Consider the following 13,441-nt stretch of genomic DNA (forward strand, 5'->3'; position numbering starts at 1 on the left):
CCAGAGATTTACAGAGGTAACATAAGGGCTCGAGAGAGAGAGATGAAAAACAAGTGTCTGGATAAGAAGAGATGAGATGTGAGAGAATGACGAGGACTCTTAGACCGATTTAAGTCTTGCTGACAAGAGTGGCCATGAACCCTGATTTTTTGGTTTTATCATCACTTTCCTTTCCTCCTCTGCTCCATCTCACTTATGCAATAATTTGTCTATATTTATGTCTTTTCTGCATTGTTCCACTAATTCTTTTCTCTCTTTCATCTCGTCCTCCGTCCATTCTTCTCTCTCACACCTCTTTGGCTCCCCAATCCACCTCCATCTCTCCAATTCTTCTTAAATCTTCACTTTCTACCCCCCCTTCTTATCATCTGTTCCCCCTCACATCATATTTCCTTCTTTTTTTCCAAACTCCTTTCTCCTTTTCCTCATCCATCTGTCTTTCTTTCACACAGTGATTTGTGCTGCAATGTGGATCCCGGACATTTTGCCCCCGCTCCTTCTCCTCCTCCTCTCCATCCTGTTGCCGGGCTACAGTTGCCGGGCGGCGGACATTCCGGAGGACACTACATCAGAATTCTCAGTCAGACTGTACCACCAGCTACAGGCAGAGGGGGGTCAGGACAACATCATTTTTTCCCCGCTGAGCGTGGCCGTGGCCCTGGGGATGGTGGAGCTGGGATCCAGGGGCGCTTCACTGGAGGAGATCCGACAGGCTGTGGGGTTCAGCCACCTGCTGCCAGGTGACACGCACCTTCCTCAGTGAGAGTTGGATCCAAGTCCGGAACCTGAAAACATCTCATCTGTTTTTTTTTTTGAAAATGTTATCACCTCCAGGAACTGAATGTGCTTGTGTGACTTTCCGCTCTCCAGGTGTGGAGTTCGCTCTGCTCCAGAACCTGACGGCGGCTCTCTCTGACGATGACAGCCACGACGTGGTCCGTTTTGCCAACAGCCTCTTCCTGCAGGAGGGTGTGACCTTTAACCCCGAGTTCCTGCATCTGATGAGGAAATATTTCAAGGCCAATGTGGAGACGGTAGACTTTAGCGAATCAGCCGCGGTGGCTGAACACATCAACAGCTGGGTGGAGAACCACACAGAGAGTGAGTAAGAACGGGAAGGAAGGAAAAGATGAATGGGGGCGGGCTAGGAAGATGTCCAAATCCGCTCTGGAGCTTCTGCTAGCTGGCGCATTAGCAAAATGTCATCATGTCCAAACGTCTCCCTGCAGGTAAGGATCGAGAGCTGCTGTCAGCGGAGGATTTCAGCAGCGTGACCCCGGCTGACGCTGGTGAATGCCGTCTACTTCAGAGGCTCCTGGAAGAACCAGTTCAGACCAGAGAACACCAGAACGTTCTCCTTCAGCAAAGACGACGGCTCCGAGGTCCAGACGCAGATGATGTACCAACAGGGAGACTTCTACTACGGTAGGAACAATCAGTTGCGTGTGTGTGTGTGTGTTTCATGAGCCCTTGAATTCCCAGCTCCTGTTTCCTGAGGTTATTTAAAATGTTAATCTTCTATCTAAATTATTCATGTTGGGAATGCTACTCCCCTAAAAGCCTTTTCTTTTCTCGCTCACTGAGCTCTGCTGATACAATTTACACAAACTGAAACTCCATTGCAAGATCCAGGAGACGAAGAAGATTATTTAAAAATCCCACTGAGGTCCACACTAATAAAATATGTATTTTTTTTTTCTCTCTGTGTCAAAAGCATCTGACCCCAAAACATAATGAGTTCTTCCTTCAACTAATTTTCATGAAAATTGCTTCTGTGTGATGCCACTGTCGGACAAATGATATTTATTTTAACAACAACAATTTAACATAATAAGTTATTGTGGAATTAAACATTATTTTGGAGAATCTTTTCAAAGACACGATGATCCAACTAATGAGTTGAATGTTTGGTCACAGCTTATTTTCTTTTTTTTTTTTTTTCAAATCTATCTCTGAACATGACATGTTCATGTTGCGTCACTGCCTACGTCCACTTGGCACCTTCTGATTTATTGTCTGAACTAATCTATTTCAATGTCAGTGCTGTTCTAGTTTGGGGTTTGTGCTGTCTTTGCTACACCGCGAGTCATTTTTACATTTTTTTTCTGAATGTTTTTTTTTTAATCTGATGCGCTGCCAAAGACAGTTACATCATATTCATACTGCACCGTTACTTAAAGTGGTGAATTGGAGCTGTGTTGGTGCAGCCTGTGGTGTGTGTGTTTGTGTGTGTGTGTGTGTGTGTGTGTGTGTGTGTGTGCGCACACTAACACCTTCATTCACAGGCTGCGCACATACTCGTCGACACGCAGATGAAGAACATCTGTGCGTGTGTGTGTGTGTGTGCCCGTTTGTTGGCGTGCTGCGTGTGCATGAAAGAAGCCGAACAAGGACGGGTCCTCGGGGAGACGGCTGTGTTTTCACTCTCACTCTGAAGCACGATTATACTGTTAAGTCAAATGTTTGCGGAAGCCACACCCTGTTTACTGCTGCAGTGCTCGCTCTGCCTCAGACACACTCAGAACGGGAGATGTTGTTCAGGAGCTAAGGGAGAAGAAGCTTAAAAATAAAACAAATCTTCTATCTTACACTGAAAATATACAAAACCCCTCTGATTTATCTTCTCATGGATGGAAAAGTTGGTCACCCCTCTCTCCGGTTGAACTTTATCCATTCATACAAATGTGTTCATGTGGGACCACACGCAGTTGTCTGAGTGTGTATTTGTAATTAAACTGTGTGTTTTCTCCTGGATCTACACTAAGGAACCAGAGACACAGTCCACAGCCTGTGAAGTAACACGTCATTGGTTTTTAATTAGTTTGCAGCAGAATTGACCCGTTACAGTGGATCAATGCTCCCAAACACGCTTACGTCTGCAGTCGCTGCTGCTGCAGAGGAGTTCACTGACTCGTACACGAGCTGAAGCTTTGACGTCTCCCCGACAGGTGAGTTCAGCGACGGCTCCCAGGAAGCTGGTGGTGTGTACCAGGTTCTGGACATGCCCTACGAGGGAGAGGACATGTCCATGATGATCGTCCTGCCTCGGCAGGAAGTGCCGCTGGCTTCGCTGGAGCCAATCATCAAAGCCCCCCTGCTGGAGGAGTGGGCCAACAACGTCAAGAGACAGAAGGTGGAGGTCTACCTGCCCAGGTAACACACACACACACACACGCTGTAGACACACATTGGTGATATGAATTCTGACATGACAATTTCTCCATTGCTCAGATTCAAAGTGGAACACAAGATGGACCTGAGGAACATTCTGCAGGAGCTGGGGATAAAGAGCATCTTCAATACAAACGCTGACCTCTCCGCCATGACAGGTGACACCCTCATCAACACAGCTGTATCTCAAACATACGCACATATTATCATATACCACAGACACATAGACCTCACTGACAATAAAGGTGTAAACACAAATAAACACATTTCATGTAAAGGAGCGTTTCAAGTCAACCTCATAGGTCATGGGGGGGGGCGTCAGCCAAAGCTTTCACTGTACTTACAGTCATCGTATTACACCTGTGAGCTTCAGTTGCCATGGTTACACAGGCGCTGCTCATTCAGTCCCATTCTGGAACACAGCTGGAAATCCATCCACCAAGTAGACAATCGTGCTGAGGCAACGGAGAACTTGATAAAACGATGAAAACGTCAAGGTGACCGAAAGAAAGGTGATCAAACCTTAGAATAAAATGATAAAATGCTAACATATAAATTTGTACTAATGTTTATCCACGTGGCTACAGTCTTTAAGAAAATGTTCCACACCTGGTTTGGTCTTTAGTGCATCATGGCTCCTTCTAATTCAGCCATATTCTTATGGAACTGGTGTCCTCGAATCCTCAGTGACCTTAGTATAAAGTAAATATGAAAAACAACAAGAACGCGCTGGTTGTAACAGATGTCTGCTCAGTACAACAGTAAGACACTTTCTTTAACAACTGTGTCTGAGCAGTTTGTTCGTGCGGATTAGCCGTTGTAGTATTTGGATTGTGAAACACACTCGGGCTGCTCCGCACATCTTGTTCTAACAGCTCAGCTTGTTCTCCGAGGACATGATGTGACTTTGGCAGGTAGGTTGATGAGAGTGGGCTTTTTGGAAGAAAAAAAAATGTAAAAAATGAAATTGTCCTGAGGGCCATACTTTCTAACGTATTTGAAAAACAAAAAACAGTTGCTAATAGAGTAGCAGCAGTACTGTGACATACGATATTATTTATTGGAACAGACACTTTGTTCTTGTTTGCTGCAGTATGACATCATCAGACATCAGCATGCAGCTGTACATGCCGCAGTTTTATACTCACATCAGCATCAACAGCTCATCTCATCTTTGTGTTCCAGACGACAGGGACCTTTACGTCGGGAAGGCGGTGCAGAAGGCCTATCTGGAAGTGACTGAGGAGGGCGCCGAGGGAGCGGTTGGATCAGGTGGACAGAATCTTCATCATCTCAGAGTGCAGCTCATAGATTCTGGTCTTAAGCTCAGGTCTCCTCTGTTCTCAGGAATGATCGCCCTGACCAGAACGCTGGTGCTCTACCCGCAGGTCATGGCTGACCACCCGTTCTTCTTTGTCATCAGAAACCGGAGAACAGGTCCTGAGTGTACTTAATGTACAAGTGTGACATTTGTGTCCCATGTCTTTGTTTCAACCTGTCTCTCCTCCTTCCAGGGTCCATCCTCTTCATGGGCAGGGGTCATGACCCCCGAAGTCATTGAGCCCAAAGACCCTGACTTTGACTCAATGTAACCGGGCATCACTCAGTCTCGGCCCAATCGGATCCTGGCGTCATAAACGCTGCCTGTCGTCTATCCACATTTCCAGCTGTGTTTTATACTCTTTCTGACCAACGACAAATGATCTAAACCGGATATTATATATTATATTATATATTGAGATATGACATTTAATGTGACTGTGTTTTGATACTTTAAACACTTGTATAAAGGAACGCAGAAAGAGGAAGATGTAAATATTGCGTAAGAACAGGGAGCGCACGACATGTAATCCACGCAGAACCCCTTTAAGTTCAGCAGCTTCACACTCACTTTGTTCCATCGGCTCACTTACACGAGACCGTTTGAACCCGGGCGATGTGCACGCTGTACGTTTCACACGTTAATTACATCCTGTGCATTTGATATTGTGTTCTATATACACATATGAGCTCAGTATTTATTGCAGAAAGAGAAGTGTCGCTATCCATCCGAGTTTATATCCCCTTCAGACAGTATTGTAATCAACTTGTGGGCACATTCGGAACCGCTGATGAACTACCGGGAATTTGCCCTTATCACATCGGAGTGGTTGATGGATCCCCAGCTGGGCATGTCACAGGTGAGCAGAGGGGACTGCGACACCGATGCGCGGGTTGCTATAGAGACCAACTTGCGAAGGAAGGCACAGTGAGAAGGATCTGATGTACAAACAGGGAGAAACACCAGCTGTATTCAGTCTTTTACCTCAATAAAAACATAAAGGGTCCCATTAAAACAGTTGTGTTGAGTTGAGTTGTGGTCTGTGCACTGAAAAGGATATTAACATGATAAATAAAGATAAATAAACTGAATTAAAAATTGAACCTTCACAAGAAAAAGGCCCTTTAGGATATTAATAGAATAACCATTAACAATAAAATACCATTGGTTTCTACATCCAGTAAGAAAGATGACATAGTCATCATCAGATCTCAGAGGGAGGGGAATGACACCTGCTGGTTGATTCTGTTGACGTCAGCTCCTGAGGACCGGTGTGTTTGTACAAACATTCAAAGACAATCCAGACTCTGTCCTTCAGTAGTCATCAGTCATCAAAAACCTCCCTCACTGGACGTTCATGACGTTGTTAGCAAAATCTACAGCGTGCAGGGATGAGTACGGATAACGTTCATTTATGTCACCCGTTGTCCGCTGTAGGGACATTTTGTCAGAGATTGACTGACTCTTAAAGTGTGATGGGGGAGAGCGACAAGGAATGCAGATGGGGTGAAGTGGATGTGATGTCGGTATGGAATCAAAGACGACTTTAAAATGTTACTTTGTTCTGATATTCAATGATATATTTGTATTTGTGACCCTTCAAAATGTGCATGTTGAGCCACAAATGTCCAGGTCGGTGCAAACGCCACTTCTGACCTTTGGCAGCAATATTCTTCAATTGGTAAAACGAAGCAGTCTTACATAACGACACAGCGTGACCAACCTCCGACTTCGACTTTACATCCACATTTGAGCACCAGCTTGCTTCACCCTTTTTCTGATTCTGTTGTAAGAGAAAAATTAGAATCAGTCAGCAGCAGTTGCCATCAAGTATTTCATTCAATTCAATAATTAAATATGTGTTAATCAAATCTATGGGAGCAGAGAGTCCTTTTGTTTCTACCTCCCCCCTGTGATACACCTGAGCACTGTTGCTAAGCAACAAGCAGCTTAGTGGCAGGCCTGCACTTCAGAGACGTCTCACCTGACTACAGAAGCTGGACCGCTCCAGTGTCAGCGAGACAACGGCACACTCCATGGGTAACGGGTCCGACAGAACCACCCACGATGTGTTAGAGACCAGAAGGATTTACCTGCAGACGGTCGGGACATGTCAGAGAGGTGAGCCCAAACCAGCCGTGTGTGTTTCTGAGGATCAGGTAAGATATGTAGCCTGCAAACGTACGTGTCTGTCTCAGGTGTCAGCAGAGGCCGATGTCACAACAGGAGACTGGTTCAGACAACATGAATGTCTTTGTTGTTGTGTTGAACTCGACAATAAACATTCAGATGATGAACTTATTTATTAGAAAAAATACGAAACATGGCCAACTGTTTTACACCATTGTGCCACCGACAAATTATGTGTCATGGTTTTTATTAGGTGTCTCGGAACACGACCTTATTATTATTATTACTATTACTTCTACAGTTACATGTTAAGATGCTGTAAATGACCACACCACATGTAATATATATATATATATATATTTCAAAACAAGGCATTCATTTGTGTACTTACCAACAGCCAAAATGTTTCTAATGTTCAACTGTTTACTTAAGGTAAGAGTGTGTGTCATCGTCACCTCTCAATAGTGTCAAATAATAATAAAACTACAGTAAGGGTGAGGAATTGTGAAATAAATGACCACAGCAACAAGTAACATTAAGACATGGCAGGACGACATTATCAGAAACAAACATTGCAAAGCAGCATTCATTTCCTAATGTGAGTTTAAGACAAGTTAACTAGGTCAAGAACTATCATTACTGGCTACAGTGACAATGGCTGGATTATCTGTTTGGTGCTGTAAGGTGTTGGAGAACAGGGACTAGTGACCATTCGAAGCTAACGGCCACCGCTCAGGTCTCTGGTCTCAGGTCTCTGGTCTCAGGTCTCTGGTCTCAGGTCTCATGGCTGCTATGGTGAAGGAACCTCATGGGCATTGTCAGTCAGACCCAGTTACCTGTAACTCGAACCTCTCGGCCAGTGGTCAGCGTCTCAGTCCACAGCCGGGCATCTGTTACAGACAAACACAGCACAGCTCATCTTCAACCCTGGGCCAAACAAGTAATCATGTACCAGATGACCTTACCGCCCCCCAGCCACACACACACAACACACACACACACACACACACACATGTCGGACCTAGAATCCCACCTTTTCTCCTGTTTCTATCGTTCAGTTCCTCAGGTGTAAACACTCTCAGTGGCAGTTTTCCCAAATCCCACTCGTCCCAGAGCTCTGACCTCGGTGCCACACACACACCGCTATCTGTGGACCAGAGTCCTGATTCTGGGCTAGTATCCACTCCTGTAAGTAACACACACACACACACACACACACTGCTGTAAACTCCATTCCTGCTGTATTATAATATTCCACACACTAAAAAAGTGGGTTAAAGGATTTAGACTACAGGTCTGGGTTCCTGGCTTCGTGGTTTGCATGCTCTATCCGCGTCTCTGCGGGTACTCCAGAGTTCCCACCTCCATAAGCATGCCCGTCGGTGTGAATGTGAGTGTGAACCCATCTTGGCCCATTTACAACTGGTATTGGCCCCCAGCATACAACTTAACATAAGATGACGAACCAAGGCTACATACAAAAAGAGTCAGTAAGTCAGCGAGAATATGTTATGGAAATGGAAATATAAAGCAAAAAGTACAATATACTGTAATATGGTAGATATACAAATGAGAATCAGTATTTTATTGAGCCCAAATAACAATTGAATGTTATTCTATTCTTTCTCATTCTTTGTTTTATGTATAGAATATTTTCATCCTTTAAAAAAGTATAATTGTAAATCCGATCCGTCAGGTGAAGTGGGGTCCTCCTGTGTCTAAAGCGACAGACAGTCGTGTACAGTTTCACAGACAAACTAAGGTTGAGTGACACGAGTGCCCTGGGTTCAAAAGGTCAGTTGGGGTGAAGTGTTTTACAGCATAGCTGGACGAACAAGCCTGGCTGGGACATTGCAGTGAATGAGTCAGGTGATCTTGTATGGTCACGTGACACCTCCGACTAAAACAACATGAAGGAGAGAGCGATAGTGGGTCTGCTGAGTGTGAGAAGATTCCAGTTCCCAGGTGACAATGAAACAGCAGCGCCCATCAACCAGTCTGAGACAGACAGAGTAAGAACTTCCTCCCAGTGGAAGTATCAGTATGTTTCGATGGGTTCACAAATGACCCACTTCAGCAGCGTAATAAACTGCTCAGTCTACGTCGCCGCGCTAATAGGGAGATAAATTAGGCGGTAAATTGTTGTGTCCCCTTTTTTTCCATTTCCACTTCTGAAGCTCCTTTTTTTAAATCAAGTGTCATTGTGGTGAATTCAACTCTTCAGTACATTTGGATTTAATTCAGTGGAAGGATGTGACTCATCACTGGTGGATGAGTTGCCATGGCGTCCAAGTCATCTAGAGATGCTCCGACCACCTTGTTAACAATCCTCTTCTTCTTCCGGTAGCTTCCCTCCAGTCGGTTTCCGATTTGTGTCTTGGCATCACCTGGAGCAGTGTGACGTCACTGGAGACCAGCTGACCTGCCCGAGGGTCCGAAAAGGTCTGGATGAAAAGGAACACATCTTGACACTTTGGTTTGTATAATCTGAAAATAGTCTGTGACAGTTATGGTGGTGAGGAGGACCCAAAGGAAAGAGACAACTAAGGCTCTTTTATTGAAAAAAAAAAGTGTAGAAAAAATAGACACGGGTGAAACACAAACGGACACAGATGAAAGACAAGAAAACACAATGTGGTACTGGTGTCAGCTCCTTAGGTCGCATGACAGAAACATAGAAGGATTATGGTAAACGTAGGGTCACGTCCGGCCTCGGGGAACCGTGTGTAACACGGAGGGGCTCCCTCTCTCCCCGCTACCGAGGACGACCAAGGTCGCAGAGCTGCTGTCCAACAAAAGATCAGTTTATCTGAACACATGTGATAGTCTTAATCTTCAGGATGAGCTTGGCTCAAAACAACAAACAAAACCATCTGCATAAGGCTGCTAACTTCCCTGAACAAAAACAATGGTGAAACACACATAAACAGGAGAGAAGGATTGAACACCACGAGCTACTCACCCCTACCCCTACCCAGACTGCTTAAACATTTCACATAGTACAAAGCACATTCACAACAATACAGAGCCTGGTGCCGTTGGGAGCAGGGCCAAGAGAAGAGAGAGAGAGACAGAGAGACAGAGAGAGAGAGCGCCTCAAGTGGTTGCCATTTTATAGCCGCTCCCACCTATCACCATCTCAGCAGTCAGCTCCGGGAAGGACACCCACCATGGTAGCTCCACCCTCAGGCAGGGAGGAACGACAACTCAGAAAAACAATCGAATTATGACCCCAGGGTCAGAACAGTAGAGTTTCACTGACATTTCACAGGAAATTACTACGCAACAGTGACAATGGAAGAGATGACGACTGCAGACGTTCACAGTACGCTGGAGTCTTGTCCTCACAGAGGTGCAACCTGAACACTTTTAAAAACGCTTTCCGTGTACACAGAGTTGTCTCCAGATATGTTCACACATGCACATATGACGGAAGCAGACTTAAACAATAGTGGATCAATCTTATAGAACCCAGAGGACCTCCCATCAACTCACTCCACATTCAGGCCCTGACGGGGGTAAACAGACACAACGTGAAGACACAAGTACACACAGACATGAGACCCCCAGGGGAACAACTCCAAAGGTCCACATACTACATCTGTTCAAAACAGAACGGAACCATGACATTACCATGATCAAATGGAGCAAGAGAGAGGGATGAATAAATGATGTACCCTGAATCAAATCTGATGGAAACAAAAGAACCTTTGTGTCCCAGTGGGAGTTTCTGTCTTGCTGCAAAAATACATGATAACTAATGTTGAAATTCAACTGCGCTTCCACAAATAATTCCTAAAGCACAAACATCTGATGTGATTTTTTTTGTTCATTTAATATTTTACTTTTACTTTCAATGAGAAGAAGAAGATTTAAATACAGTAGAAGTTTATTGTTTTATTCCCTCACTGGCTGACAGTGGTTTTTAATAGTTGTATTGCTGTCTGGTAAAGGGCCGTTGGAAGAGGGACCTACTGCAAAGAGAGGAGGCTGAAATCTGCTCGGGCACAAGGAGGAGGAAGAGGAGGGATGATGAAGGGCAGAGGTGGGAGGAGAGGAGGCAAGAGAACTGGGAAAACTGCCTGGTAAGATGACACGTGGGATTTCAGAGACGTAGAAGAAGAAAGTGACAAATGAACATCTTGAATGTTCTGTCAAATATCTCTTCTCAGGAGTTAAATCTATCCTACCAGGACCTGGGAGATCCGTTCCAGCAAGAGAACTTCCTCCGTATCCTCCGCCGGTTGATCCGCGTGGAGCAGCTTCAGCTGGTTGACAACTCTCTCACCAACCTGAGCTCCGTACGTCTGCCCAGGTGTGTAGCTCCTACACGCTCCTCTCCCCACGACTCAAGCCCCCGACGATGCAGAAATCTGAAGTCTGTGCTTCTTGGGACAGGTGCAGGGTTCTCAATATGCACCGTAACCACCTGGGGTGTTTCCGTCAGCTGCCAAAGCTCCCGGCGGTGGAGCACCTGTGTCTGTCCTGAGAACGCCATCGGTTCCCTGGGAGGACTGGGAGCTCTCAGCAGCAGCCCACTGTGCAGCCTCACCCTGACCCACAACCCAGTGACCTTCACTCAGGACTACCGCGCACGGTGATGACGGCCGAAAATGTCAGTTCATCAGGCCCATCCCATAATACCCGCCTTGGACCGATCTTCTCCCTCCCGTTGCGTTTGTGTCTGTGCAGCGTGTTCTCTTGTCTGCCAAACCTGGAGATCCTGGATGGGATCCCGAAGCTGCCTGAAGACACTCGGCCCACCAGACTCCAGTTCCCAGAAATAACCAGGATGTGCATGATTTTGTGACACGGTTTGACGGATGCGTACAGATCATGTTGGTTTGAAGCCCTCATCAAAGCAGAAACAGGGCTGCACATGAGGTTTTATGTCTTTTACAAACTGTTGCCAAAGTCTTTTTAGGCCCAAAATACACTGACAGGAGCTGTAGTGGTTGTGAACTCAAATGTCATATAAATCACTTTTGGAACGTGACAATAAAATTCTTTGTACGCAAATTTGGATAATAAAGATGAACATATTTTTCTTTTCTGGGTGTTTTGTTGAATTTGACAGAATGTGATGCAGAGATATTCTCCCTGATGGAGGGAAGAAAGAGACGTCTAGATTTCTACATGACTCATCACTAATTATCTCTCAGGACATTGCTGAGTCAGCACATTACACACTGCGGTGAACATGAATCGCTGAATTTGACTTTGGATCTTGCATGGGAGCCCAGCCGGGACGTGCAGTGTACACTGAGGTTTACATCTCAATCCTCTGTGTGTCAGCTGGATGTTTGTGCCATTAATAATGGACTACTTTGGCAGAAACAAAACAGATCTGGAACCACCCGAATGAATCAAGCAAAAGAAAGGCGTTTGGAGTCAAAACAGACTGAGATCTGCTTTTGTATTTGTATTGAAAGCGAACAGTGTGTGAAATCCTCATCAATGTTGCATTCGAGGACACTGGAGCCTCCACTGCAGGGAAATACGTTGTGGATTTAAGTGCCCACCTGCTGGTTGAGGACTCATCAACAGGAGGTATGTTACCTTTTAAAGGACATACAGTGAGTTACCGTTAGCACTGGGCAGATGTTGGTGGTATATGTGAGTGTGTCATCACACATATATCCATCTTTGAACATGCTCTGGAATGAGGTTTTAAGAGGCAACCAGAGTCCTCCGATCTCAGTAAATCATGTTTCCATGGTAAAAATGGAGGGATGGAACCCCACTTCACTTCCATAGTCTGTACAGATTTCATTTAAAAATACAACAAAGTATGTCACATAAAATGCAGTGCTGCACAGACGCACACACACACACACGCACAGATGTTTCCCCTGCAAGCTGAATTTGACATATAAAAATCAGCAGTATTTTTTCCTTTGATAATGGCATTTTCCACACTGCACTTGACATGCAGGACACAAAGTCTGGCCAACACACACACACACGCACACACACACACGCCTGAACAAGCACTCATCCATACCAGTACACAGAAACAGTATGTGCCCTCTCTTCCCTCACAGTAAAGCAGCGAAACACAATATAAACTGCCGATATCTCTTTAACAAGCCCACAGCCGGGCACAAACAACCAGTTACATGCCTCATTGGGATTCACTTAAGTGTGGAAGATGGTTGGTGCATCGTGCAGAGTGAGCATGTGGAGTCAGAGATCCAACTAAATCTCCTGCTGATGAAGGAGATTATTGCTGCTGTTGCAGAGAGGTGGTGTGGTGAGCGGACTGGATCCGGGTCAAGAAGAAGAGCTGGTTACTGTAGTTTGTGAGTTCGACTCCGGCACATGAGCAGCATTCCTGCGTGGTCATTTACTGATGAGATGATGGCAGAGAGGGAACAATGTCAGGAATGTGCAGCGGCCATCAGTCTCTGACGTGTCCAAACTATCGAGACAGAGGCTCCAATGCAATGTTTGTGGATTGTCATGGCAAAACGTGTGTTTGCGTATGTTCAAACTGGTTCGTCCCTCCTCACACTGCGCCCCCTAGTGTTGTGGATCAGTTCTACGTTCCCCCACTGCCTGCTACTGTCAAAAGTGTGCGTCTCCCTCGGGTGCACTGTGAGTGTGGTAATGAGACACCTGTTCTCTACCAGCTTCCCACGATTCCTCTGGGGAGATAAAAAAACTCACGACGGCAGAGCAGCGATGAGAAGAAAAGACGAGGGAAAGAGTGGGAGACACAGCGAGAGGGAAGAAACAGATAAGAAGCAAGGATGACGATAACTGAGAGGGGGAAGCAGAAAGAGAGTGAGAGGAGGAGGCATGATTTAATTGTGTGCT

At 45.5% G+C, this 13,441-nt stretch overlaps 1 protein-coding gene across 1 annotated transcript; it reads left to right on the forward strand.

The window, feature by feature from the left end:
• Positions 1-466: 466 nt before the first annotated feature.
• On the forward strand, positions 467-4,763 carry LOC144742308 (neuroserpin-like). The gene is given in 10 exon segments (XM_078624783.1): positions 467-740; positions 871-1,101; positions 1,230-1,276; positions 1,278-1,425; positions 2,949-3,153; positions 3,232-3,329; positions 4,357-4,443; positions 4,519-4,608; positions 4,686-4,708; positions 4,710-4,763. Coding segments are annotated over 10 exon segments (1,257 nt in total).
• Positions 4,764-13,441: the final 8,678 nt, after the last annotated feature.

The sequence above is a fragment of the Lampetra planeri genome, unplaced genomic scaffold, assembly GCF_965212315.1.
Source record: "Lampetra planeri unplaced genomic scaffold, kcLamPlan1.2.h2 scaffold_981, whole genome shotgun sequence".
Lineage (NCBI taxonomy): Eukaryota > Metazoa > Chordata > Hyperoartia > Petromyzontiformes > Petromyzontidae > Lampetra > Lampetra planeri.